The following is a 27,072-nucleotide window of genomic DNA, read 5'->3' on the forward strand; positions in this document are numbered from 1 at the left end:
CTCTGTGGAACTATTTGCCGTTGTTAATGTTTCGAGGGGGACGTGTCACTGTGTTGCCCTGAAACCGGAAGTTGCTGGTACATAGCTTCCCCCCCCCCCCCCCAAAAAAAAAATGTCCTAGCTCGGCGGAATGAATGGATGTTGTGATGCTGCCCTGAGGTGCTCACATCCGTCACAAGATGCCATGAAGCTCGCAGCTCGTCGCTCAACTCCACCGCTCCCGTCTCCCGCGATTTCCCGCCACCGGTGAGCGCACGAGGGCGATGGATGGCGGGATTTTATTTCCCGTTTCAGACTGTCAGGCTAACGTAGCTTAGCTTGTTTATCTTCCTCTTGGACGCGTGTTCATATTTATCGACCTTCTCGGGAGCCTCAAACTCTTTACGGTCGAGTCTCGGGGGGGGAAAAAAAAAAGTCAAGAAGTGACGTCGCTTCGCCAGAAACATCTTTTCTTTGTTGTTTTTTTGTTGTTTTTTAGTTGAGTTCAACTTTCGTGCCTCATTTACAATCCAAACAGAAAAAAAACTGAACCGCTGATAAAAAAAAAAAAAAGAAAAAAATAATAATAATTATATATTGCAAAAAAAACCAAACACGTTTCCCCCCCGTGTTGTCGTTCTTTCAGCTGGTGAGGGAACCATGGCAACGAGGATGAAACTGAAGCTGAAGACCGTGTTTGTGCTCTACTTCATGGTGTCCCTCCTGGGCCTCGTCTATGCACTCATGCAGCTCGGTGAGTCAAATGACCAGAGGAGTAAATACACGTATTAAAATACCCTTTGACCGACTATTTATCTAAAAAAAAAAAAAAAAAAAATCTTATTTTTTTTATGCATCTGTACTTCTTCTCCACCTCATCTCAGACGCACATATTGTCATTTTTTTTTTTTACTACGTTTAACTGACGCCCCCTTTTTGTGTGTGTTTCGTCCCGTCCGCTGCACAGGCCAGCGCTGTGACTGCACAGAGCACGACCTGCCGAAGGACCGTACCATATCCCGGCTGCGGGGGGAGATGCACCGTCTTCAGGAGCAGATGAGGAAGTCGGAGGCGACGAAACAACCGCAGAAACAGCCCGCCAGGCCCTCGCTGCCCGCCGTCTTCGTCATCACGCCGACGTACTCGAGGTAGTCTCCGTCGTCCACCTGTTATTTCGTGCCTTTATTCACACACACACACACACGTCAACGATGTCAATCTGTGCAGGCTGGTGCAGAAGGCCGAGCTGACCCGTCTGTCCCAGACCTTCCTTCACGTCCCTCAGCTCCACTGGATCGTAGTGGAGGACTCGCCTCACAAGACGCCGCTGGTGACCGACCTCCTGATGAAGAGCGGCCTGACCTACACGCACCTCCACATGCCCACCGCCAAGGACCGCAAACTGCAGGAGGCGAGTCGAGGCACAAGTCTCAGTCGTCTCGTCGGGTCCAAACGAAACGCGTGTCCTCGCGGTTCTGTCTTCACCCATTTCTGAAAACGCTCCCTCTGCTCCTCAGGGTGACCCCAGCTGGCTGAAGCCCCGCGGAGTCGAGCAGAGAAACGAGGGACTGCGGTGGCTCAGAGAGGACAGGAGGGCTCAGCCGGGAGGAGACAACCAGCAGGGGGTGGTGTACTTCGCCGACGACGACAACACGTACAGCCTGCAGATATTTGAGGAGGTGGACTATTCTGTATTTATTTATCACTCTCGGAAATGGCTTGTTTCACGTCCCCGACGTTTACGCACAGATGTCGTCCTGTCTCGTCTCAGATGAGGAGCACCCAGCGAGTGTCCGTGTGGCCGGTGGGGCTGGTTGGAGGGATGAAATATGAGCGGCCTGTGGTTGAAGGAGGAAAGGTACTTTGTTGTTTTGTGGAACTAACGGAAGCGTTTGAGGTCGACGACGATGAAAGAATCTGAATTTTGGCTTCATGGAAGAAAAAAAAACAACAACATGGGGAAAAATTACTCGCCAAAATATATATATTTTTTCTCACTATCTTTATATTAAATCATTAGAAATTCACACACTACAAAGACTGGGCTTCAAATAGTGGTGTTGTGATGCTTCACAAACAGATGAGATGTAGTTTGACAAAAAAAAAAAAAAATCCCCAGAAATTGTAACTGAACGTCGACGTTTGACAGTCTCGTTTCCATGGAAATAACTCGCATGTTGTCATGTAACGCAACTACGGACCCTCAGTCATGACGACGCCGTAAACTCTGAGATTTAGTTCGACAGATTCTTAAAAAGGTCTTTAAATCAAGCTACGACTTTCAAGACGAAGGATGAACCTTTGTGCTCACAGTGTTTTCTTTACCAAACACAGACACGTCTCTCATTCTTTGCTCAACAAATAACAAAAAATTTAACTTTCAATAACTATGATTTTCTCTGCTCATTCTGTACCGCTCAAACTGGACGGTACATACTCACGTCGAGGTGTGAAAGCTTGAAAATGCCTCTCATAACATGACTTAAAAACAAGAAATGAATCTGGAAATGATCTGTAGAAGATTTAATAGAGTTATTGTTTTTCTTTTGGTACAGTCCAGATGATGCACTGAAATGTTTAATAAGGAACACTTCAATCGAGCTTCTGGCATTACGGAATATTCCGAACATGTTTTTGATGATTTGTTTTCAAGGTGATTCGCTTCCACACCGGCTGGCGTCCCAGTCGTCCTTTCCCCATGGACATGGCCGGCTTCGCCGTGTCCCTCAAACTGGTCCTGGCCAATCCAGAGGCTTGTTTTGACGGCGAGGCGCCGATGGGCTTCCTGGAAAGCAGCTTCCTTCAGGGCCTGGTTACCATGGACGAACTGGAGCCCAAAGCAGACAACTGCTCCAAAGTATGTGCGTGTGTGCGTGTGCGCTTGTTATGTGTATAATGTGTGTGTTTAAGGTGGCGAGTCGAACCGCCGTCATGTTATCGTAGTTCAGAGCTGGTGATACTGTGCGAGAAACGGTTCCGTGTTTGGACACCAAGAAATGAAGTGAAACATTCCATTTTCATTTGTTTTATTTTAACTTCAGACACGTGCACTCGTTGCAGTATAATTTATTTATTCTACTTCTTTTGTTTGCAGGTGCTGGTGTGGCACACGCGCACAGAGAAGCCGAAGATGAAGCGAGAGGAGGCGCTGCAGGCTCAGGGACTGGGCTCAGACCCTGCTGTGGAGGTCTGAGGAACACACACACGCGCGCACACACACACACACACGTGCACACACACACACACACGCGCACACACACACACACATGCGCACACACACACACGCACGCACGCACACGGTGTAAAGCATTCTCTGCTGTTTAATGCTGCATATGTAACTGCATTGTAAATACTGTAAAACACGTGTTAGAGGAGACATTATGTTCATTGTGAGGTAGTAAATGTGTGCGTATATTGAGTGAGTGTGTTCTCACATCTGTGCTGACTGTATGTTAGCATACGTGTCAGTTTTTTTTTGTTTGTTTTGTTGTTTTGTTGTGTTTGTTCAGCAGTACAGTGATGATGATGATGACGGTGACGACTGTGGAGTTTTAATAATGACCACAGGAGGGCGCTAGTTTTACAGCCATGCTGGTACATTTTTGCTTAAAGCTGCAGGTGGAGGCATCTTAATGCATATTTGTATCATTTGTAGCGTTTTACATGTTTACTTGTGCTCAGTGGAAATCCTGACCTCACTTAGAGATATTTGTGTCCGAGGTGCACCCGGTCCGGTTCAGCCTCTCGTCTCTGTTGGACCTGATCTGTCCCCTGGTTTTAAGCGCTGCCACCAACATCTTGTCTGATTTCTGACCAAGCTTCAGTCGCAGCGGAGCACTTTCCTCATGCATGGCCTCTGATCGTGTTTGTAAGTCTGTATCCAGCTGTATAAATGCTTTTTTTTCTTTAAGTTAAATTTCCCCTCGGGGATTAATAAAGTGAAATAAAAAAATTAAAAAAACAATAAATAAAAAAAATAAATAAATAAAGTCACATGTCAGAAAAACTCACCCTCAAAGGCATGATAATAATCTTTATTCAAACTGTTATTAAAAAAAAAAAAAAATAGCAAGGTAATAAGTATTGTGGAGCCAAGGCAGAGCATAGTTGCACTTTTTTACAGTAAAAAAAATACTTCAAACTTAAAGAGCAGCCACAAAACAAGCCAAACAGTGAACCAATCCTACACACTCGCTGTTGCCTTTTTTCCTCTATTATGAACCTGTTGCAACACAGTTGTCATGTTTCCACACCCAGTGGAGCTGTAGTTGTTTTCAGTGGTGTCAGAGCAACCGCAATTTTTCATGTATAGTTTTAGTGATGCTTTTAGAATCCATTTAGAAGCCTCGAATAAGGGAACAACACTACTGAAACTCATTTAAATTCTTTATGCAATAAACAAATGCAAAACACAACGTCCACTGTTACATTTCCACACTTTGACGACCAGACGAACACTTGAACCTGCCTCCAACCGGCAGGACACCCCCCCGGTACTTCACAGTAGCAGTACGTCAAAGCTTTATTGGAGAGAGGGAAAAAAAAAAGAAGAAAAAAAAAAGCTTCAAATATAAAACGAACGAGTCGAGCTGGGCTCAACGATCTTCCACAACTTCCTCTGAAGTGTGAAGACTGAAGAGCAAATGAACGTTGAAGCTGCTCTGCTGCTGTCGTAGGACTCTGTAAAAACAGCTAGTGCCTGCTTAAGTGTAATTAGTGCCTGTAAGAAAGGTGTGTGATGTATTTATTACTGTCATGTTCTTTACACTGTACAATGTGATCACGTCTGTACCCGGCCTTGAAAATAAACCGAGATCATGTCAAACACGTTTCGTCCCCCGTCTGCTGTTTTATTTCGGACTCCGGTGTCGCTTTTGTTGTCGGTACTCTGTACTTTATTTTGCTCTTTAACTGTCAGCAGGCAGATTGGAGGGAAAGTCGGTATGATGCAGCGACGCGGACATTAGTTTGCCGTCTCCTGCCGTGTCTCTGCATCGTGGGGTCTGCCCGTCTGGCGAGCGGACACTGAAGTGTAACAGTTTAAGCATTCAACTTAAACGTGCTGATATACGAAGTGCAGCCATGCAGAGAGGGTAAAAGTGTGAATGAATAATCTTGAGATTTATGCTTCTTCCGTTTAGGACAATGGAGGTGAATTAAATTCAGTTTGTGGCGCCCGCAGCCTCAAAATATTACACCGTGAAATTTTCTCCCCTTAAAATAGAAACATGAAGGAGCCCCAGTACTGTACCTTTCCTCTTTTTTCCACCACTGCAGATGAAATGTGATCGTGTTTAGCTTTTCAGCTGACTGCGGTCAGTTTTTTTTCCTCTGCCTTTAAGGGCCTTTTCTTTTGGACGCCGATTGTGATCTTATTTAAACCTGTAGTGCGGAACTTTTTGGTTCAGTGCGAGTAATAACAAAAACACTGCTGACACATGGATGTAAACATGGATGTAGTTTCCTGGTTTGAAACGTGAAGTCAATGAGGAACTGCCTTAAAGTGCAATACCACAGAGGGCCACTAGATGCTGGCTCCAAAAACAAACTTTGGCTCCAGTACACTTCCATTTAAATAGCCTCCACTTCTCTCATAAAGTACACATTAATACACTTTTACCACAAGTCATTATGATACCATGAACTAAATTCACTCTGATCAGTGTTCTTCTGAAAAAAATTTTTAATAATAAATTATATATTAGGCCTTAAAGATAACTATGGGCGGGCCTGGTTTGATTGACAGGCCTGCGTACAGTCAGGGCCTGGTCTCTTCGGGTTCTCGGACAGATCGTCCCCGCGCTGCTACTAAGCTCGACCAAATATGGTCACTTCTGGTTCTGAAACACGATGACGGCGGCCAACGTACCTTCCTCGAAGCAAAACGATGAGTGACATCACGGCTGTTTGCTGCTTGACCTATAAAATTGTTTTGAATGTCGCAACCCGCGCAAAATGAATCATTTCACGATCAGAATTTGATTAATTTGGTCCGATGATATTTGGAAAGTCAAGTCACATGTATGACTTTTTTTTTTATCCCCATTCAAGTTTGCATACAGATGAACCAGAAGTTAGCCGCCATATGTCTCTGCGGGCGAGTTCTGTAGGCACAGCATTCCCAGTTTGCTTTTATCTGGCCAATGCGGGAAATTCTCACCAGACACCAGATTTAAAACTTTATCAGAACTCATTTGGCGAAAGGCTTGAATGTAACAAACGTTAGTTTATGTGTACAAGTCCTGAACTGCAGCTTTAAAACTTGTTGACCTGATGATGTTTATTGTGAGGCCTTCATCATTTATTTTATATTTTTTAACTCAGCCAGCAGCACATCTGTTCTCTGTCTGAGTATGTCAGGTGATGTTTCAGTCGCCTGAGGCAGAACTTAACTTTGTCACACTCTTCAAACTTGTCTCTGGGTTTTATCACTTCAGTCTGCCTCCTGCTTCTCTCGATACTTCTGTCTTTTCGGTTTTTGTCTGCCCCATAATCTGCAGATTCACCACAACATCGTCATATCGTGCAACGAAACCAATCCCAACTTGTCTCTGCTTGACAGTGACCATGGCAACCTGCTCCCAGGGTCCCCCACCCAACAGCTGAGCTTTGTACGGGCCTGTGTGATTGACAGCTGTTACGCCCTTTCCACAAGCAAGTGGCCCATATATGGAGTGTGGAGGTGTGAGTGTACATGAAGACGGAAGTGCACCGGGAGGTGAGTAAGAGGAGCTGAGGTCATCGAGCTGGATGTGCACCATCTTTGACCTGCGGTGATTCAATCAGACACACACCTACAAGAACACCAACTCACACACACACTTGTAGGCGAGACTGCTTGTGACTCCAGGAGCTGGTTTCAATAGTGTCTGTAACAACCTTCAGCGACACTGTGACGCTGTCACTCGTGATTAACATCATACTTTGATTATTGTGGATGTTTTTGTGTGTATGTGTGTGTGTGTGTATGTGTGTGTGTGTGTGTGTGTGTGTGTGTGTGTGTGTGTGTGTGTGTGTGTGTGGGGCGGGGGGGTTCTCGATGTTGGTGTGTCATCACAGTAATACAGGATGCGTGCGTGTACAAGAAGCTTTGCAAGCACTGGACATCCTGACTTAAGAAAAACAGGCAGAGATAATTACTCAATGCACACACACACACACACACACACACACACACACACACACACACACACACACAGCTCCCCACTCCCTGTCCCACCCAGACACACACACACACACACACACACACACACACACACAGCTCCCCACTCCCTGTCCCACCCAGACACACACACACACACACACACACACACACACACACACAGCTCCCCACTCCCTGTCCCACCCAGACACAGTGTTTACTCTCCAAACAAGGTAAGTCAACATTCATTTTATCACATACTTTCCTGCAGGGTGAACTGTACCTGCTTATCAGTTCAGAGTGTTAAACAGACACATTAATAAATACTAACACACATGAAAAACACCAGTTATATCAGAGGCAGCAGGTTGGAACATTTAAAAAAAGAAAAACAACATTTTATCTCATGAATGCTTGTGACTGATTTAACTTCGTGACTGATTTATTCCAAATATCATAACTTCAAAACTTTTGTTCTTTTGGATGTGCAATCCAGACTTTTTTTTTTTTTTTTTTTTACTTCCATTATGAATGTTTTACAAAGTGTTTTTACCTGTTTTATCAATGTGTTATTAACGTGCGAGGCCTTTCAGATGAACATAAGTGGTTGTGTTTTAGAACTACGTTTGCGCTGAGCGTGACATTTTACAGTGGGAAAAATAAACTTAAATAAAATCAGTGGACTGATGTTGTTGACTACATTGTGGATGGGAAATATAGTCAATCTAAGCAGTGACATTCTTCAGTGTCTGCCGTACTCACCGAAAGTTCTTCTGAATTTTCCTGCCAGCTGTGAGCTGTGCTGGCTGCGCCTGCATGTACCAGGATGCTTAACCGTCAGGTCCTTTGGTTTTCTTTGCCAAGTCTCTTCTCTTGTAGATCAAACATCAAAAAAACGATAAGCAGCCAGATGATGGTGTTTATTATTAGCAGTGTTTTATGTGCATTTAACCTCGTTTTCAATTAAGTTCCAGTATCTGATTTTGCAGAACTGACTCGGGGTCACTGCACTCTATGGAGGTAAACATTAAAGCCCTTCGGCGCTCGAACATGTTCATTTTGCTTGTTTATGACATGAACAGGATTTTAAAAAATATATATAATTTTAGCTGATTTACTGTTACCAGATTTTTATTATCTTCCAAGTTACCACAGTTTCTGACCTCAAAAATCCAGATTTGGTATTTTTGTCTCCCCTTTTTGTGTCCCATTGCAGCCTGTAAATATAAAACCTCACACAGGAGAGAACTTCAAGTAAACCTCGCAGTCACATTGTTTTGAATATGCACATGAATTTCCATCTTTCTGATGGTGTGACTTGTTATGATGTGTTCAAGGTAACAGGAAAATCAGCCTTTGAGGTTAAAGTTCATGGTTAATGATTGATCGGGATGTTTGCTGCTTCTGCGACATGGTTTTGTTGAGTGCACGTGTGTGTGTGTGTGTGTGTGCGTGCGTGCGTGTTACAGATTTGAATACTTTATCTCTTACTCAGTGTGTGTTTAGGGATGTAAAGAGAAGGACTGTGTTTCGAAGTAGAGAGACAGACAAAGAGTCGTTGATAGTGAGAGTGCTTTCCTGCATGTGTGCGCGACCTCCTGACATGCGTGTGTGTGTGTGTGTGTGTGTGTGTGTGTGTGTGTGTGTGTGTGTGTGTGTGTGTGTGTGTTTGATTCGGTGACGACAGAAGTGCAGGTTTGGGCAGGGCTGGTGTGTGACGTTGTGTGTTAGAGGAGAGCTGAGCTGAGCTCCCAGCTCTCAGTCATTCACTCTGCTTTCAGGCACACTTGAAGGAGGTTGTTGTTTAGTGGTGCTCTCACACACACACACACACACACACGCACACACACACACAGAGGGCAAAGACACAACACCAAGACATCAGGTAAGACTCTTTCTTTATTCATGCCTGATACTTGTTGCTACACTATGGCGTACTGCAGCGTAAATATAAAGTGTCTTGTCAAGACGTTCGGTCCATTTCTATTCGTTCTTTCATTCCTGTTTGTCTGATTTTATCACTGTTGACCTGCTTCCTTTTCTCTTGATCTATTCGTCATTTTCAACTCAACTTTTTTTCAGTTTTCCTCCTGTTTACCAACATGTTTCTGTGTTTACGCAACACGATGTAACTTATTTTGCCCAAGTTTTATTTTCTACAGGTAAGAATGCATGTTCTCTGGTGTGAACGCAGTCTGCAGTTTCTTGTTTTGGAAAATAATCGTATTCACTTACTTGCCGAGTCCAATGAAAAGAGGAAGTGCTCGTCTTTAATTCACATGCTCTGTTTTTGTTTGTTGAAACGTAGAGGACAGGAGGGCAAAGCTGAGGCAGAAGGGCAGAAAATAATAAATAAACTTTTATATATATATATATATATATATATATATATATATATTTCTATATATTATTTATATTTTTTGCACTCTTCTAGTTAAACGTTAAAAAAAAAAGCGTATTCAAACAAAGCTGTTTTTGTGTGCATTTGCTTCTTGTGTAACTGGAGGTGAAAAGGTTTAAAAGGTTAATTAATCACATGGAGCAGAAACATCTGACAACACGATCTGTGATGTCACAGCAGGTGTTTTCTTATTGGCTGCTATGACGTCACTGATCTGCGACGTGCAACCGACATTTAAGTTCATATATTTATAGAAATTTCGTGATTTATGTTCCAACCATTTTAATGTTATTGAGAACAAACCAACAGACCACTGATAGTTCAAACTGAAGTCATTGATTTTGGCTGCTGTCCAGCATCCAGCTGGTAAGTTTGGTGTCAAAGTCTGACTGATTGTGTGTGTGTGTGTGTGTGTGTGTGTGTGTGTGTGTGTGTGTGTGTGTGTTTATCTTTCGCTGTGAGAACAGTGTGTCTTTAGTTTTGACATCCAGAGATTATCGCAGCCCCGATAACGTTGACTCTGACCTTCAGACACACACGCGTACATATTTAATCAAGTCAAAAAGCAGAACTGTGGCTGCAAAGTACTCTGACCAAAAAGATGAGAGCTGGTGGGTTTCCTCCATAAACATCTCGTGATGCTTCACACAGCACGTGTTGTACATCACACACCGTCCACAGCAGCAGATCCACTCTGATAAAAAAACATGCACACTCACAAGACGCTGGTGGTAGAATTTCAATAATCCTCCATCTGCGGTCTTTCAGGGCACTTTATCTCCACTTTATCTCCACTTTATCTCCACTTTATCTCCACTTTATCTCCACTTTATCTCCACTTTATCTCCACTTTTATCGCCTTTGTTGTTGTTGTCGTCAAACACCTTTTGTGATTCATGTGATCCTCTTCTTACTATGAACTGTTTGGAAGTGTGTGTGTGAGAACGAAGGAGACCCAAAGGGTGAGAAAGAGGGCAGGCGTTATGTAACGGCATTCATCTCTAATCTCTCCTGCTGCCTTTTCTTTCAGAGGTAAGAAAACGGGAGAAGTAAAAATAAGAGAAGATGACAATTGGCAAGAACTCCAGGAAGAGCTCAGTGCGAAGCTCCATCCGGGCCCCGAAGTTTCTGGACAAATCCAGTGGCTTCTACGGACGCCTCGACGAGCCTGAGTCCGCCACAGAGGAGAGGGGGAGAGAGGTGGAGGAGAACGGGGGAGTCAAGAGCAGCTCATCCCAACCCGGGGCAGACGAGAGGGAAGAGGCTGAGGCCTTTGAGTTCACCGAAGGGACGATGGGAGACGACGGCGAGACTCTCCTGCGCAGGAAACCCGGCCGCAGCAGCAGCAGGTGGAGGAGAAGCTCCAGGAGGAAGCAGAAGGACGGCGAGCAGGCCCGAGACGAGAGGCCCGGCCTGGACACGGAGCGTCCCGCCGACGCCCCGGAGGACAGCCGGGTGAAGACGGAGGAAGAGAAGACGGAGGAGGAGAGCGAGAAGACGGGCAGAGCGAAGGAGGCCGCGCTCGTTCACTTCCCGGTCCGGGAGGAAGAGGACAACCAGGTCCTGATCAGAGACAAGAAGAGAGGACGAGAGGAGGAGGAGGAGGAGGGAGAGGAGGAGAGAAGGATGAAGAGGGAGCAAGAGGAGGGGATGAAAATGGTGAAGAGGAACACGGCGAAGAATTATCGCAAGGTGAGAGAAAAACCAGTCGGTTTGTCCTGCAGAGTAAAATGTCTCCTGAATTCCACACTGAGACTCCTGCTGGTTAAACTTTAAGCCCTGAAGGTTGCTGTGAGTTTGTGGAACAGAGGGGTAAAGTTCTCCCTCCACATCCCCCTTGTAATTCACGCTGGGATATTAATCACCATGGAAACTATCACATTATCTTAATAATCGACTGCCACCAGGAGTCAAAGTCCAGCAGGACACACCGGGCGACCTCTAACGGGGTTTTTCCTCGACTTCACGTTTTAATGACGTGGAAATAAAAAAAATAAAAAAATTGAAGCTTAACACAGACTTCCCTCACCGGCTACGAGTGACAGCAGGTGGAGGTGAACGTACCTCCACCTGCTCCACACACACACATTCCTGGGCCTCCTATATCACGTGCTTTGATCAGTGGCAGAGTTGGCCTCCTAAACCCACATCATAAAAACATTCCTCTGATGGTAATCAGTTTCAGGGGCCTCATAGTCGGACCTCCGGAGATATTAGAAAACCGCCTCATCAGAGAAAAATTACAGCGTCACAAAAAAAAAAAAATACTGTTCTATTGGAAAATTTACATCCTGTACTCACTTTAAAGCTAAGAAGTGGTATATTCCCAATCGCCGTAAATGCACCTGTTACTATAGCAACAGGTTTAGATCCGTGTTCCCAACCTTTTTTTTTTTTTTTTTTTTTTTTTTTTTTTATTTTTGCACGGCATGTTTCTACAGTAGCCCAGGAGGGACAAACCAAATACCTGATCTAGAGAGAAACTTTTGTATTTTGCGTGATTTTCACAGCCACTGTAGATTCCCCTGCACACTTGGAAGAGGAGGGTGAGGCGAGGGGGTGTTCAGTTGGTTGCAGTCTGCAACTTCACCACTAGAAGCCACTAAATCCTGCACACTGCTCCTTTAATGGATCTCTACATGGGTTTAACTTTAAAATCAACCCAACAGACTCCAGTCTAACTTAAATAAATAAAACGATATAGTTTTACTTACTTTGACCGAAACTATTGGAGGTTAATTCTTCTTCTTCTTCTTCTTCTTCTTCTTCGAGAGAGAGAGATAAGACTCAAGATCTCATAATTTTAGCCTCTTTAAGCATGATGATGTTTGTGGCTCCACTGCTTTAGTCCAGACTGAAATATTTCAACACCTACTGGATTGATTGCCATCAAATTTGGTTCAGACATCTTCTCTAACGACATAACGTGGCAGCCACTGGTCATAAATACTTAAGTTTATGACCAAATAGGTACAAAACTAATAAAAGCAAAGTGTCACAGGGTCTCTAACATTTCTGCAGACTTTTATCCTGTGGACTGAATGTGAGGCAAACATTTACTTTGTGTTCGTTTTGAACACACCGTTGGTTTTGTTTGCCCTTAAAAATGAATTCAGCGGTATTTATCGTATTTAATATCTGTACAAAACTATGACGGTGCTGTAGGATCGGATGGATGGATTTAAATCTGTTATCTGACCACGCCGTGCAGAGTGCTAACCCTCCCCCTCCTCCGTCCCATCAGGCCTTGGACCGAGCCTTTCGTCGCGGCTGGGAGGCCTTCATCACCAACCTCTACAGTGTCACCCTCACGCCTGTGACATCATCATCCTCACCACCGCCTTCCTCGCCTTCGTTGAAGAAGAAGCAGCTGCATCGCTCCGTGCTGGCTGAGTTTCGGTAGACCGGGAGAAAGTACACGGACAATAAAACCAAACTCTTTTTAACATTTAATCCGATGAGATGCAACGTTTACCTAATCCGGGCTGTGTGACACTTACCAGACCTTCAGTGGGACTTTTATAGTCACATGATGCGTTCGGGTCCTCAGAAACATGAATTATTTATAGCGCTTACTGAGTCTTAATCACTCTATATAATGTTTACTGCCTTATCACATCACGGTGCTCATCAGTTTGCACACAGACTGCAGATACTCACTTTTGTCTTTATGAGCTGAAGGAAGCCGAGTTGGTGATTTTACAGTGACATCTATGAGACTGGTTTGAAAGGAGAAGTTCAGTCTTTGTATGACTGAGTTCAGCAGCTACTGGCTCCCTGATTTCAGCTTTTAGTCTTTGCTTCTTATACCTGGTCCAATGTTAGGAGCAACGTAGTGTAAATGATCTCCGCTTCCTTTAGGTTGGCATGATGAAATGCTGTAAGTGTTGACGTGTCACCAAAAGGAATAGAAACGTTGAAGAGAGCAGCAGCGTTGTGTGCGATTCTGTGCTAGGCTATGTTTACAATAATGCAACATATATGTATGCCATATCATATTAATTATATATAGGTCGTATTATCAACTATTAATCCTAAGGGGTAGACGAAAGGTTGTGTTTGTGAATGAAGGTGCAGACGAAAGGCTGTGTTTGTGAATGAAGGTGCAGACGAAAGGCTGTGTATGTGAATGAGAGTGATACTGCTGGGCCAAACCAAAAGGTCACAGGAGGGGGTCGGCAACCTGTGGGGTCACATACTGTTGTTCTTTGAGTCATAAACAGGAACAGACAGGCTGTCCCGAGGACTCCAGGGTGTGAAGGAATACAACCACCACCTCGACCAACCAACAAAGGACACATCAATACACATGACTTTTTGGTGTCTGTACCAAGAAGACTGGGTCAGGGAAACATAGTCTGGACCCAGAGCTCTGTAAACTGATTATTCTGCTGCTGTTAAATAAATATCTTGAAGCCTGACATCTTCTCCTATTGCCTCATTAAAGAACACGCAGAACTGGGGGCTGACACATATTGGCTTTGTACTAGCAGGAGCCCAAGTCCAACAGCTGACTGATTGGTGAACTGTTGTTCTGCAGATATTCACATCTCTGAGTGATTATCAGCTCCATTCATGGCTGTCTAGTAATCAGTGAGGTTAGTGAGAGGAGGACAGTCAATATTTACACAGTAGCATTGTGATTATTACATTATAATGCACACATTTGTTTGATGATATATGTCAAGTGGTTTAAACAGGGTTTTTCCACAGAAATACATGAGAGTTGTCATGTAGTGCAGCTTGTTAGTGTCTTCCTCATGACTTCCTCCTGTGTATCCTGGTGAAGGTTATTAAACCTGAAGGGAAACAGGAGGGTGGATCTCTTTATTTTCTGGTTATTAATTGGTATTAAATCCAGCAGCAGAATCAAATAAATGTCTTTTCATTATTTAATTGTAGCTACAGGTCTCTTTTTTTATGTGCACTTCTCTTTGGAAAGAATACTACTGTTGAAATGGCAAACTATATTTAAGAGCTTTTAATTATTGACCTTTACAGAAATTAAATACATTTTTGCAATAAACCTGCTGTAGTTTCCTGTTGTCTACGATGGATTTTTAAATTATGCGTTCTTAGTCGTCACTGAACTGAGACTGAATAAATCGAAGAAAAAAAACGAGAAGAAAAACAGTTATGTCCAATAAATATTGTTTTCAGTTTGTTGACTTTTTCCTCTAATTTTTAGATGTGAGACGTTTAGAGGGAGAGAAAAAAAAAATCCCTATTTGGTGGATCTGTTAACATCTAATAGATATCTGAAATGTGACCCTGATCTACACGCTGTTTTTTGTAATAAGACAATAAATAATAAATAATAATGCAATAAAGCGGTCAAATAAATCTAACGGAGTTGAAAGCACAACCTTCATATCTAATGGAAATACTTCAGAAAACTATATGTACCTCAAAACTCCACTTAAATACACAACCTGAGTCAATGTACTCAGTTACTGTGAAGGGCTGCTCGAAGATTTTCAGACAATTTGTATATAATATATATAGATATATACTGTACTGTATATACTGTATATACTGTGCATTTTATATTTATATTTTATATTTTTACTGCTATTTTACTGCTATTTTATTGCTTTTCTATTGTTCTATTATTATCTTATTGCTTCTGTATGCTGCTGTAGCGAAAAAAATTTCCCCTCGGGGATTAATAAAGTAAATACCTAACCTAGCAAACTTTTATACAATCTATAATCTGAGATAAATTTCTGTATCGCTATTGTCACCAAGCGGAAGTAAAAAAAAAAAAAAAAAAAAAAAAAAGCGGCTACGTAACCGGAAATGACGTACAAAACAAACGCTTTTTCGCTTTCTTCAAACGTATTTTAAAGCATAACGTGTTTGCTCTAAAAAAAAAAACTAAAAAAAAAAACCGGCGAGTTTTACATGCATATAAAGTCTTTGTTAAGTTAAAATTACCTACAGTTGAATGAAGCCGAAGGAAATGTCGGAGTCCGGGTGAAAGTTTACCGGTGGGCGGAGTCCCGCCGGCGGGGATATAAAAGCCGAACGCACCGGTTTCCTCGTTCACTTCCTCCGCTGGTCCGATTGAGGTAAGAGTCCCTACATGGCCGAGAGCTTCCATTCAATGGTAGATTTCTCTTATTTGGTTGATAAACTGTTTAAATTGAAAAGCAGCGATGTAAAAAATCTGCAGCCGAAACATTTTTTTTTTTACAACCGGAACTTTTATTTTGTGTTGTTGTTTTTCGGGCTCGCAGCTTCAGTGAGCCGTTTGTGTGCAGCACTCTTTGAGCTGCTCACAATCCTCCACCATCCTCCTGTAAACACGACTAATATCAGTTCAACATGTCCGCTGACATAAAGAAACAAATGTTCTTTTAATGTTTCACCAAATATCAAGACGGAAATCTTTAAAAAAAAATAATCGTATTTTTAGGATGTTAGAAATGGCCGCTGCTGTTTTTGCCTCACTGCGTCTCTCGATGATGATAATTTCACAGACCTGTACTGAATGACTGTGACTGCACTTTATTATTCTGATGGGAGACGACTTTTCACCATTTTGGTGGTTTATTTTATTATTATTTTATTTTTTTATAACCGTCTCGTGCTGTCCTGAAAACGCTGCACGCAGCGGTCACGTGGTCTGCTCCCTACATTATGCTAAAACAATTATTTATATTATTTTTTCCAGGTGGTTTAAAGCTGACACCCAAGTTCTGAACAACAGGTAATTTCTCTATAACACGTTATTTGTTGCATTATTATTATTATTATTATAATTTCAGGACATCAGTTTTAGTATCAGATATAACTGATTGCATTGAATTGGCGGGACAAATCCTCATGCTACAGTGATGTAGTATTTGAACTCTCTCACTGAAAACCTCGGGTGGAAACTTTTTCATTTGCTGAGTAGCATGAAGTTCGCTGAAGATTGTGCACATTTTGAAACTCCTCTTTAAAACTCACTTAAAAAAAAAAAAAAAAAACTTTTTTGTTTCAGGTGTGAAGACTCTCAGGTGTTGAGACTCCCTACTGAGGTAATTTTAAAGATTTTTCCTCCTTGAGCACCGTAACCCTCTGAACCCCGAAGCACATGTTGTATATCATAAACTATTAGGTTAGGTAGTTACTTTATTAATCCCCAAGGGGACATTTTTTTTTTTGCTACAGCAGCACACAGGAAGCAATAAGATAATAAAAAGCAATAAAATAGCAGTAAAAAAATATAAAATGCACAGTATAGTATGTACAGTATCTCTCTCTCTCTCTCTATATATATATACATATACACACAAACAACCAAGAAACACAGACAACAGTGTTATTGTTGTGTATTAATGGTGTTAAGACATCTGTCCTTTGGTTGAACATTTGCAGACTTTTTTGTGACTTGGTTTAAGATGAGTCCAGGAGTCAGTTGCGCTGAGTGGACACATTTTTGAGTAATTCAAAAGTAATTTGATATGAAATATCACAATTTGTGTTAATTTTCTTGGAGCACGGAGACGTTTGAAACTGGGAAAATCCTGCATTTTGCCATTTCTGGTAATGAGTTCTAATTTCTTTTAAAGACAATATTTCAAACCCACTGGTGGGTTCAGAGGGTTAAAGTTTTAATCCGCCACTGATCAGCCTCGAGTTGTCTCCGGGTTGTTCAGGAGCTCGGTGTGCTGCCGTGATGAGTCTGAACTCTCTCTACCTGAATCAGCGTTTGAAGAAACTACTTTACCAGATTCTGAGTAGCACGCGGGCTCCCGACATCCTTTACGATAGGAAACGTCATCAAAATAGCCATGATTTTAATCTCTTAACCTTTTTTTTTTTTTTACACTCAACAGATATTAAAAGACTTTAAAGATGAAGAATAAGACCAAAGGAGTTCTGCAGGTGAGCATTACCACCGCTGAAATTACACCGTTTCCGCTGCGGCTCTAATTGATGAGTTTTATAATAGACAAGCATATGCCTGACTTTTGTGATGACGGCTAATGAATCTGATCAGCCCCTTGGAAAATGCTGACATGCAAATTTACTTAAAGCATTTATTGCTAACCTAATCTTTTTTTTTTTTTTACTGCAGGTCAATTCTCATGGTCGATGCCAGACTCCTGGAAGCAGCTTCAACGTGAACCGAGGTGAGTAAAAGACAGTTTATTGATTTTTGTTACTGTCGGGGGATGTAAACATGATGATTTCCATTAATGACAAGCATATGCCTGAACAAAGTGATGTCAGCCTTCAATCTGATTCCCCGTTATTAATCTTGACAAAACATTTGGTTCCAGTACATGTGATTAAGTTGCTGCCGTTTCTCTTGTCAGGTTGCAGTTTGACTAGAAGTTTCTGGAAGGAGAAATGTCACCTCAACATGTAAGTCCTCAGTTTACATCCATGTTTGTAATGACACTTGTCAGAAATGCCTGTCCTGTTGTTTATTCAAAATGTACTGGTTTGATGAGTTAATCTGAGTGGTCATTAAAGGGGGAGTTTATTGAGGCGTTTCTGATGGTTTGAAAGGATGACATGGGGTAACACCCATCAAACAGCTGGACGACTGATGTCACATGGCAGTTTGTCACCAAAGCCCTGATCAAACTCGCAAAACTTTTCATGACACTTGAATGGATTTTTTTCCTGTATTACTAAAGTGCTAATTTCTCCTGCAGTGCCTGTTGAGTGAAAAATCATGGAGGAAAACCGGCCACACGTTTCCCGGTAAATATTTGTTTATTTCCTCCTGCTTCCTTTTTAAAGTACATCTATAAATCTCGGCTCTTTCTGTAATGCAGTTTCAATGATGATGAACTTAGCTCACTTTGAACCGATGTGAAACGACACGAACAACTGAGAAACTGCTGTAGCTTGTGATTTTCATTCCTGTTTTAAGGCTGGATTCAAACCAGATTAAGTAACTCCTTCCAACACGATAGTGTTGCTGTCATTCCTGTGATTTCTTTATTGTTTAATTTAGCTAATTGGTTGATTTCACCAATTTAATGTGGCTTTTTTTTTTTTTGTCCTTGTAGATGACTCATTGACTGCTTCAGCAACATGATGTTCAGCTGAAGGTAAGAACACAACTGTAGAAACACGTCTACTTTTACTACCATACTGGCTGACAATGATGAGATACATCTGGAATCTCGTTCGTCTGAACAGCTGTTGAGAAATGGAATATCTGACATCAGCGAGGATCAATTGATCATGCGAGACTTGAAACATTTGTGCCTCCACTCACCGTATTGTCCCGTTACAGGTACCTGGCTGTGGACGATGCTGAAATCTGCCCACCAGCATGTTTGTCCAGGTCAGTGAGGCCCTTTGGAGCTACCGAATTAGTTCATGTAATTTTCAGCCCCTAGTAAACATTATAGACATCAGCGTCGCATCCAGTTTCCTTCATGATGACAACCGCACACGTCTTACGCCTTGTGTCAATGCCAGACCTGAAAAGGTGAACCCACTGGTGTTACCTTGGCAATAAGGGGACGACCTGTCGGGGTTACCAACAGTCTGAATGGAGACAAACGGGGATGTGACCAAACAGTTTAAAGTGGAACTTGTGATGAGTGAATTGACTTTGATCTCAGGCCAGTTTTAAGATGTGGAACAGGTCAACAATTTGAGCAGTCTTGTGTAATCTAATTATTTCTTGTTTGGACCTTTATAGGACGGACCTGCCTGTCAAACTATGACCTGGACACGAGGTGAAAGAGGTATGTGTCTGACCCTCGACTACCAGCAGGTATATTGTAGAGAAGTATGATGATGATGATGTCCAATCATCCAAGTCTCTCGCAGTGTTCGCCTGGCACCAGAGTGTCCAAATTCCCTTTTGGCCCGATACGACACTGAGAACCCTGGTTGTTGGCTTTGCCAGGTGTAAGGTGATCCTCGGCTCCCGTTAGGGTTCCTCAATTTGAACTGCTCGGTACCAGACATATGACTGACACCCCTAACTGATGGTACTTCTGAACAGTAATTCTGTGTTTCAGTAAGGATGCATCCCAATCTTCACCTGTTCTTTTTTTAATCTTCCTCCTTAGGTCACATTGCTGAGGCCAATGGACCGGCTCGTCATCCCGGTTGCTCGAGTTTGTCCCAGAGTTGAGGTCAGTATCTGCTCAGTGTCGTCACTATAAGCAGCCTCTTAAGGCAGAAGTGATGAGTTTCTTATTACCGCCCCAGTCTGAAGATTCATGACTGATTGGTATCCCCTCTGATCAGCACCATTTGGCTTTGTGTGGACAAAAACTAAATACCGTGCATGTTGGTGTAAAGATCAGTTTCCAAACTGTCCCATTATACTGTATTAACATTTTTTTATTTTATTATTTCAGCAGCTCGACATCATCACGCTGATCCCGTGTTCTGTCCAAACATGTCGGTGAGTAGCACTTTTTAACTGAGATGTTGAGGGTTCATAACATGCACCGGTTCAATGTCTGAAGTGATGAGTTCCTTATTACCGCCCCAGTCTGAAGATTCATGACTGATTGGTATCCCCTCTGATCCCATGACTTAAATGTTGTAGCTCCTCCGTTGTCTTGGGGACAGTCTTCTAAAGTTTGTATTGTCTTTTCAGAGACCAGTGTGACATTGGACCACCTGGAGGATATATGGTAAGAATCATGTTAAATGTTTTTGTTTTTTTTATAGAAATGATGAGTTCCATATTACCGCCCCAGTCTGAAGATTCATGACTGATTGGTATCCCCTCTGATCACATGACTTAAACGCTGCAAGTCCTCAGTTGTCTTGGTGACGTGGTTTTCTAAAGTTTGTATTATCGGTTTCAGGTCTTTTCAGAGACCAGCTCCACATATTGGACCACCTGGAGAATATGTGGTAAGAATCTCATGTTCTTAAAAGGTTTTAATAGAAGTGATGAGTTCCTTATTACCGCCCCAGTCTGAAGATTCATGACTGATTGGTATCCCCTCTGATCAAAACTAAACAACCTGCCATGATCAAATATAAAATGGGATCAGTTCTGCCATCCATGTCTAAGATGTCATTTTCTGTTGCAGACTGGAAAGAAGTTTGGTGCCATCAGACATGATGTCTGCAGTTGAAGTTCCACCACAGCTGGAGAGAGGAATGTTTTTGTTTTTTTTAATCACCGTTTCTTGTCTGGTTTATGTACAATTATGCATTTTCCTGATGTTTTATTATAGAAACTAAATAAATAAAGCTGTTCTCCACTCATTGGGTGACCTACATTTTCTTACAATTTCTGGGCCGCTTATAGTTCAGAGTCTGAGAACATTAAGTACTGGGGGAGATTTACAAAAGTAGGAACCTGTGACATTTAAACAAATGGAATTTGCCAAAGAGATGCTCAACTTAAGACCTCATCATAATTTGTTGTATAGAATTAAAACAAATACTGACATTAACAAAATTTGATTTAAAAACTAGTAATGCTGCCAGCCTGATAAACAACATATTGAATGATCAAAAATTCAACACTACAAATGAACAAACCATAAATAAAGTGAATTTGGGAACGACTGAAAGCTGCTGGTCCAGTTATGAAAGATTAAAACAGCTGGCAAGTCATAAGATTCATTTTTTTACTACCATGAACATTCAGCATCTATAGGAAAGTCAAGACATGGTGTGCTCATGTGTGCAAGTTACCGATCTGGATCCTTTGGACCAGCTGCTGCTTGTTCAGAGCTCACTAACAGTCGGGGGTTTGAGATTTCTCAACTAGTATACAAAAAAATGCAAATCACATTTATCTGCAACACTTGCAGCTCCAAATACAATCGGCTTGTACCGCGTGCTAAATAAGTTCAATCGATGGACTAAAATTAGACTTTGATTGCCCAAGACAAAATGAAAGCAGCAGCCCAAAAGGACTGGAGTTTAATTGGACTTTCGAATACCACTGTTCGCTTTATGAGGCCATAATTTTACAGCACTAAAAAAAAAATTGAAATACAACTGCAGGAGAGTTGGAGTAGTGATCTGTGCATGAGGGCATTCACATGTAGGAGTGCACTTAAGAAACGGCGCCCTGGGTAACTGACAAAAATTAATTTATTAGAAGAAAAAAAAAAAACATTTGGGCACAAATCACGAGTGGACAATCTGATATACCAGAAAGTATAAAACCAGCAGTCATTACTTTGCCTGCAAACAGCAGCTGATGGAACAGAAAAGATTATTGTTTTAACTTGTTTGATCTCCACAGTCTGATCATGATGCTGGAGACGTCAGAGTTCACCAAGCATGGGTTGCCTTTTATTTTTCTCCCAAACACGCACACACACACACACACTCACACTCACACTCACTCACACACACTCAGTCGGTGGTGAAGATCCTCGCAGCGATGTCGTCCAGCAGCCAGTCCACTCCAGCCAGTAGGTTCTCTCCTGTTACTGCGCTGCAACCAATGATGCACCAGTGGTGACTTTTGATGGCATCCAGATCCAACCCCTGCAGGTAACACACGGGTGCAACATCCACTGTGATATATATGCGTTTCATATAAAGAAATGACTTATTAAATCTGTCATTTATATTACTGAAACACCGTCAGGAGTCGCTGCAGCGTGGAAGTGGAGCTCACCTCTTGTATTGCCTCTTTGGACAGGGCTCCTGGTAAGTCCTGTTTGTTGGCAAAAACCAGCAACGTTGCACCAGCTAACCTCTGCAAGGGGGTTGGGGGAGGGTGGAGGGGGTGTAGCACAGTGTATGTTACATAGAAATAATAAGGTGTATGATACTCTCCTGATTTAATAATGTAGTACATCAGTTTTCAATTTAATCAGCTGCACAGACCATCGCTGATTCCAGCTTTAAGCAACCAACAAGTAAAAACGTTGTCGTGCACATTCGTCCCTCGTAGACGGCTCTAAAGTTTGACCGATCACAAAGGCTCAGATCCATGATTTTACTTTCAGCAAAACTGTAAACAGGCTGCTCCACAACCCAAACACACACACTGTGTGTCTTTTCACTGCGCCTGTACCTCCTCCAGCAGCAGTGTGCCGAGCTCCCGCCTGCAGTCGTCCATTCGGAGTCTGTCTGCGCTGTCCACCACCCACACCAGCCCGTCCGTGCTCTCAAAGTAGTTCCTCCAGTAGGAGCGCAGGGACTTCTGCCCGCCTACGTCCCAAATATTCAGCTTGAACCTGGAAAAAGATTTTTTTTTTTTTAAAAACGCAAGAGGAGAGATCACAAGGAGCGCGGGTGTTAAGTGTACGGGAATTTAGAGGATGATAAGTCACAAATCCTGGCTGGGAAACATACAACATGGAAATGAAACCTGCCATTCCTTTTTCAAGTTTACATTTAGTTTTTTTTTTATATCAAATTAGTATGTTTGCTTTTTTGGGGGGGGAGGAGGAGGAGGACTGCAACCTTTAGATTTGATGCATTGCAATAAATACAGTATAATATCAGTGTTTCAATTACAGATCGTGTTGAGACACTTACAGGAGGACGATATATATTATTGTCTTTCATGACGTCATCGTGCAGTGATTAGAAACCTGTGAATGTACTTTGGTTTGTGCTTTTTTTTTTTGCAAGATAAATGCAAAAAAACCCATTTGATTGCACCTTATTGTTTCGTGAGCCTTAATTATTTTTTGGGGGTTATATTACCCTCTGTGCTCCAGCGTCTTGATGTTGAAGCCCAGCGTGGGAGAGATGGTGCTGATGTCCTCTCCGTTGAACTTCTTCAGGATGGTCGTCTTCCCCGCGTTGTCCAAACCTCTGCACGCGACAGGTCAAAGAACAACTCGCACACCTGTCAAAGTTGATTAATGAGACTTTTTTTTTTTTTAATTTTTAATTATTTTTTTGATATGATTTTAATTAAAAGTGCTTAATAGCGTGCACGAAACAAACTGCACCCGCGAGTACACCTACTATCCTAAATATCTTTGTTGTTATTGACGCGGGTGACGTCATATTGAGGTTAATGCACAAATGCCACCCGGTTTCCAGCTAAGCTAACAAACAAGAAAGGATACAACATCAGCAGTCTCATCTCGCGCTCCTTCTGCTTCATCTTCTTCAAAATTGTCAGCAAACCCATCGCCGCGCTTCCCCCCTCCCCCGCTCAACCGCTGCTTTACGAAATAAAAGATATGGAAGTATTTTTTTTCACAGATTTAGGGTCTTTTTTTTTTTAATGGAAGGTGTTTTAGCTTTCCATAAGCAGCGTTGCGATCCAGGAAGAGGCTCACTGTTTGTCCCGCCTCTGCGTGTCACCGATTGGCTGTTGGAGACTTTTGAAGCAGCCCTGATTGGTCAGCGAGGAATTCGAAAGGTGCGGTCGGGTGTGCTCGCCACACTCGGCTTGTCTAATTTTGGCGCGACGCCCCCGTGCGGCTGTTATGGGAATTACATGTTGAACTCGATCGATTTGAAGATGTGCTCTCAAAGCTCGTTTCCAAATGAATACAGAATATAGAGTTATGTACTTCCCGAATATAATAAAGAATATGCGAAGGATGTAATAACATTGATATAGGCCTGCATTCAGAAAAAAAAATGCTCATATTTCATCAAATTCAGTCAAACTATTTATTTCGGCATACTTAAGTTGCCGTTTGCAGCAGACAGGATGGGAACTGATCAGTGGACAACAGTGTTCGAACATATCTAAGTACTGTACAATTTTGAGGCATTTGCACTTCACTTGAGTATTTCCATTTATACTGCAACTATTTCAGAGGGAAATGTTGTACTTTGTGCTTCACTACATTAATTTGGCAGCTTCAGTTCTTTTTAAAATGAAGATCTGATATAAATGGATGATAAAACAAGGGCTTTACACCACATTAAAATACAACCCGTTGTTAAAGATTGAATTAGTGCAGTCCAACCATTTTGGCTTTTTACAGTTGGGGGGGTCACATTTCAGATGTCTATAGGTTGTTAGAAGTTTTTTTTCTTTTAATGTTTAAATGATTCAATATCTCAGGGAAAATCAAAGATGAGAGAAAAAGTGCAAAAACTGAAAGAAGATTTTTGGATCAGAATTGAGTTTTTATTCTTTCCTCTCCCATTGATTATCTGAAGACCCTGTATTAGTCAGTACTTTTACTTAAGTACAGGATACTACTTCTTCAGTCACTGATTGACAAGGCGTATATGCAGTAAAAAAACAACAACAAAAAACTTGTCTGTGGGAAATGAACGAGCCTGAAACAACGTTTAAATGACGGATCACATTGTTATAAAGATTTTTTTGTTTGCCCCCTCCTGTGGTCCAGATACAGTGCATCCGGAAAGTATTCACAGCGCTTCACTTTTTACACATTTTGTTATGTGCCTATATAGACGGTGTGTGCCTTATTCCAAAATGGATTAAATTCATTTTTTCCCTCAAAATTCTACACGCAATATCCCATAATGACAAAGTGAAAATAGTTTGTTTAAAATTTTTGCAAATCTATTAAAAATAATGAATGAAAATATAACACGTACATAAGTATTCACAGCATTTGCTCAATACTTTGTTGAAGCACCTTTGGCAGAAATTACAGCCTCAAGTCTTTTTGAGTATGATGCTATAAGCTTGGCACCTATTCTTGGGCAGTTTCTCCCATTCTTCTTTGCAGGACCTCTCAAGCTCCATCAGGTTGGATGGTGAGCGTCGGTGCACAGCCATTTTCAGATCTCTCCAGAGATGTTCAATCGGGTTCAAGTCTGGGCTCTGCCTGGGCCTCTCAAGGACATTCACAGAGTTGTCCCAAAGACACTCCTTTTTGGCTTCTTGGCTGTGTGCTTCGGGTCGTTGTCCTGTTGGAAGATGAACCTTCGCCCCAGTCTGAGGTCCAGAGCGCTCTGGAGAAGGTTTTCATCAAGGATGTCTCTGTACATTGCTGCATTCATCTTTCCCTCTATCCTGACTAGTCTCCCAGTTCCTGCCGCTGAAAAACATCCCCACAGCATGATGCTGCCACCACCATGCTTCACCGTAGAGATGGTATTGGCCAGGTGATGAGCGGTGCCTGGTTTCCTCCAAACATGACGCTTGGCATTCAGGCCAAAGAGTTCAATCTTTGTTTCATCAGACCAGAGAATTTAGTTTCTCATGGTCTGACAGTCCTTCAGGTGCCTTTTGTCAAACTCCAGGTGGGCTGTCATGAGCCTTTTACTGAGGAGTGGCTTCCGTCTGGTCACTCTACCATACAGGCCTGCTTGGTGGAGTGCTGCAGAGATGGTTGTCCTTCTGGAAGGTTCTCCTCTCTTCACAGAGCAACGTTGGAGCTCTGTCAGAGTGACCATCAGGTTCTTGGTCACCTCCCTGACTAAGGCCCTTCTCCCCCGATCGCTCAGTTTGGCCGGGCGGCCGACTCTAGGAAGAGTCCTGGTGGTTCCAAACTTCTTCCATTTACGGATGATGGAGGCCACTGTGCTCATTGGGACCTTCAATGCTGCAGAAATCTTTCTGTACCCTTCCCCAGATCTGTGCCTCGATACAATCCTGTCTCGGAGGTCTACAGACAATTCTTTGGACTTCATGGCTTGGTTTGTGCTCTGACATGCACTGTCAACTGGTGGGACCTTATATAGACGGTGTGTGTCTTTCCAAATCATGTCCAATCAACTGAATTTACCAGGTGGACTCCAATCAAGTTGTAGAAACATCTCATGATGATCAGTGGAAACAGGATGCACCCGAGATCAATTTTGAGTGTAATGGCAAAGGCTGTGAATACTTAGGTACACGTGATTTTTTTTCATTTTTGATTTTTAATAGAGTTGCAAAAATTTAAAAAAAACTTTTATTTCATGTCATTATGGGGTATTGTGTGTAACATTTTGAGGGGAAAAAAATGAATTTAATCCATTTTGAAATAAGGCTGTAATATAGCAAAATGTGGAAAAAGTGAAGCGCTGTGAATACTTTCCAGATGCACTGTATGTGATTTATTTCCTTATTCCCTATATATTACAAACTTGCACATTATGTGCTTACATATGTCAGAGAATAAGGTTAATTAAACTGCTATCTAAAACAGGAGTCATACAGAGCTGTGGAAGAATTCAGTCCTCTTTTAATTCAGTGCTCATTTCACACTATACATATGGTTCTCCCAACACATTATGCAACTCTTACCTCAACTTAAAAATATATTATTAAGTTTTCCTAAATGTAGCAGCTCATGGAGGAGCTTTCAACAGTTATCTTTGACAATTGGCAATTAAATGAATAATATGGCATTTCATTAATTGAAATCACTTGTGTAAAAAGGGCATTCTTAAGGATTCCTTCAAATGTTAAGCCAGTTATATAACCTATATTTAACTCGGACTCATCTCACTTGGCTTGGAAATCTGGGTAAAACCTATGAGTAATTGCAATGTTCTGCTCTGTCTAGGGAAGAACAAGCCATGCAAAGAACCATGAATAATAATTATTCTGCCCTAAAAGTTACATCATCTCCTGCCGGGAACTGGTGTAGTCCGTTGGCTGGATTCTTTCTGGGGGCTCGATTATTAGTTTCCTGGCAAAAGCGATTGAGAAATTCCCTACACGTGGAGGAAGAGCAGCGCCAGTTCCTAATATGGTCATCAGATCAAAGCG

The 27,072-nt window shown here is 42.2% G+C and overlaps 3 protein-coding genes, 1 long non-coding RNA gene and 7 other non-coding genes across 12 annotated transcripts; 10 read left to right on the plus strand and 1 right to left on the minus strand.

The window, feature by feature from the left end:
* The first annotated feature begins 109 nt into the window (after positions 1–109).
* On the plus strand, positions 110–4,806 carry b3gat3 (beta-1,3-glucuronyltransferase 3 (glucuronosyltransferase I)). The gene is made up of 8 exons (XM_069159263.1): positions 110–246; positions 626–733; positions 947–1,127; positions 1,207–1,390; positions 1,497–1,658; positions 1,751–1,837; positions 2,633–2,836; positions 3,074–4,806. The coding sequence occupies exons 2-8, from the start codon at positions 640–642 to the stop codon at positions 3,170–3,172; spliced, it is 1,011 nt and encodes a 336-aa protein (XP_069015364.1). The 5' UTR covers positions 110–246; positions 626–639; the 3' UTR covers positions 3,173–4,806.
* Positions 4,807–8,690: 3,884 nt separating this feature from the next.
* On the plus strand, positions 8,691–13,942 carry LOC138204116 (octapeptide-repeat protein T2). The gene is made up of 3 exons (XM_069159264.1): positions 8,691–9,005; positions 10,552–11,213; positions 12,766–13,942. Exons 2-3 carry the CDS (start codon positions 10,587–10,589, stop codon positions 12,922–12,924), a joined length of 786 nt encoding a protein of 261 aa, XP_069015365.1. The 5' UTR covers positions 8,691–9,005; positions 10,552–10,586; the 3' UTR covers positions 12,925–13,942.
* Positions 13,943–15,576: 1,634 nt separating this feature from the next.
* On the plus strand, positions 15,577–20,717 carry LOC138204118 (uncharacterized). 2 transcript variants are annotated; one of them, XR_011178773.1, is made up of 15 exons: positions 15,577–15,592; positions 16,198–16,233; positions 16,510–16,546; positions 17,348–17,396; positions 17,590–17,644; positions 17,831–17,879; positions 18,176–18,224; positions 18,536–18,577; positions 18,766–18,816; positions 19,180–19,225; positions 19,556–19,621; positions 19,850–19,896; positions 20,095–20,131; positions 20,309–20,357; positions 20,540–20,717. It is a non-coding gene; the product is annotated as an uncharacterized lncRNA (long non-coding RNA). The 2 variants fall into 2 exon arrangements; XR_011178774.1 differs by having other exon boundaries at positions 19,853–19,896.
* LOC138204201 (small nucleolar RNA SNORD29) lies at positions 18,299–18,362 on the plus strand. Its single transcript, XR_011178788.1, has one exon. It is a non-coding gene; the product is annotated as a small nucleolar RNA SNORD29 (small nucleolar RNA).
* Positions 18,627–18,696, plus strand: LOC138204202 (small nucleolar RNA SNORD30). Its single transcript, XR_011178789.1, has one exon. It is a non-coding gene; the product is annotated as a small nucleolar RNA SNORD30 (small nucleolar RNA).
* LOC138204200 (small nucleolar RNA SNORD22) lies at positions 18,906–19,031 on the plus strand. The gene has a single exon (XR_011178787.1). It is a non-coding gene; the product is annotated as a small nucleolar RNA SNORD22 (small nucleolar RNA).
* LOC138204204 (small nucleolar RNA SNORD31) lies at positions 19,664–19,738 on the plus strand. The gene has a single exon (XR_011178791.1). It is a non-coding gene; the product is annotated as a small nucleolar RNA SNORD31 (small nucleolar RNA).
* On the plus strand, positions 19,955–20,027 carry LOC138204198 (small nucleolar RNA SNORD31). The gene has a single exon (XR_011178785.1). It is a non-coding gene; the product is annotated as a small nucleolar RNA SNORD31 (small nucleolar RNA).
* On the plus strand, positions 20,163–20,238 carry LOC138204199 (small nucleolar RNA SNORD31). The gene has a single exon (XR_011178786.1). It is a non-coding gene; the product is annotated as a small nucleolar RNA SNORD31 (small nucleolar RNA).
* Positions 20,387–20,461, plus strand: LOC138204203 (small nucleolar RNA SNORD31). The gene has a single exon (XR_011178790.1). It is a non-coding gene; the product is annotated as a small nucleolar RNA SNORD31 (small nucleolar RNA).
* An 822-nt stretch (positions 20,718–21,539) lies between the features above and the next one.
* On the minus strand, positions 21,540–23,719 carry arl2 (ADP-ribosylation factor-like 2). The gene is made up of 5 exons (XM_069159265.1): positions 23,504–23,719; positions 23,133–23,243; positions 22,495–22,657; positions 22,093–22,173; positions 21,540–21,959 (listed from the first exon to the last, which is right to left on the minus strand). The coding sequence occupies exons 1-5, from the start codon at positions 23,566–23,568 to the stop codon at positions 21,825–21,827; spliced, it is 555 nt and encodes a 184-aa protein (XP_069015366.1). The 5' UTR covers positions 23,569–23,719; the 3' UTR covers positions 21,540–21,824.
* Between the last annotated feature and the right edge of the window lie 3,353 nt (positions 23,720–27,072).

The sequence above is a fragment of the Embiotoca jacksoni genome, unplaced genomic scaffold (assembly GCF_022577435.1).
Source record: "Embiotoca jacksoni isolate LCO1_2020_lvr unplaced genomic scaffold, fEmbJac1.0.p SCAF_24, whole genome shotgun sequence".
Classification (NCBI taxonomy): Eukaryota; Metazoa; Chordata; class Actinopteri; family Embiotocidae; genus Embiotoca; species Embiotoca jacksoni.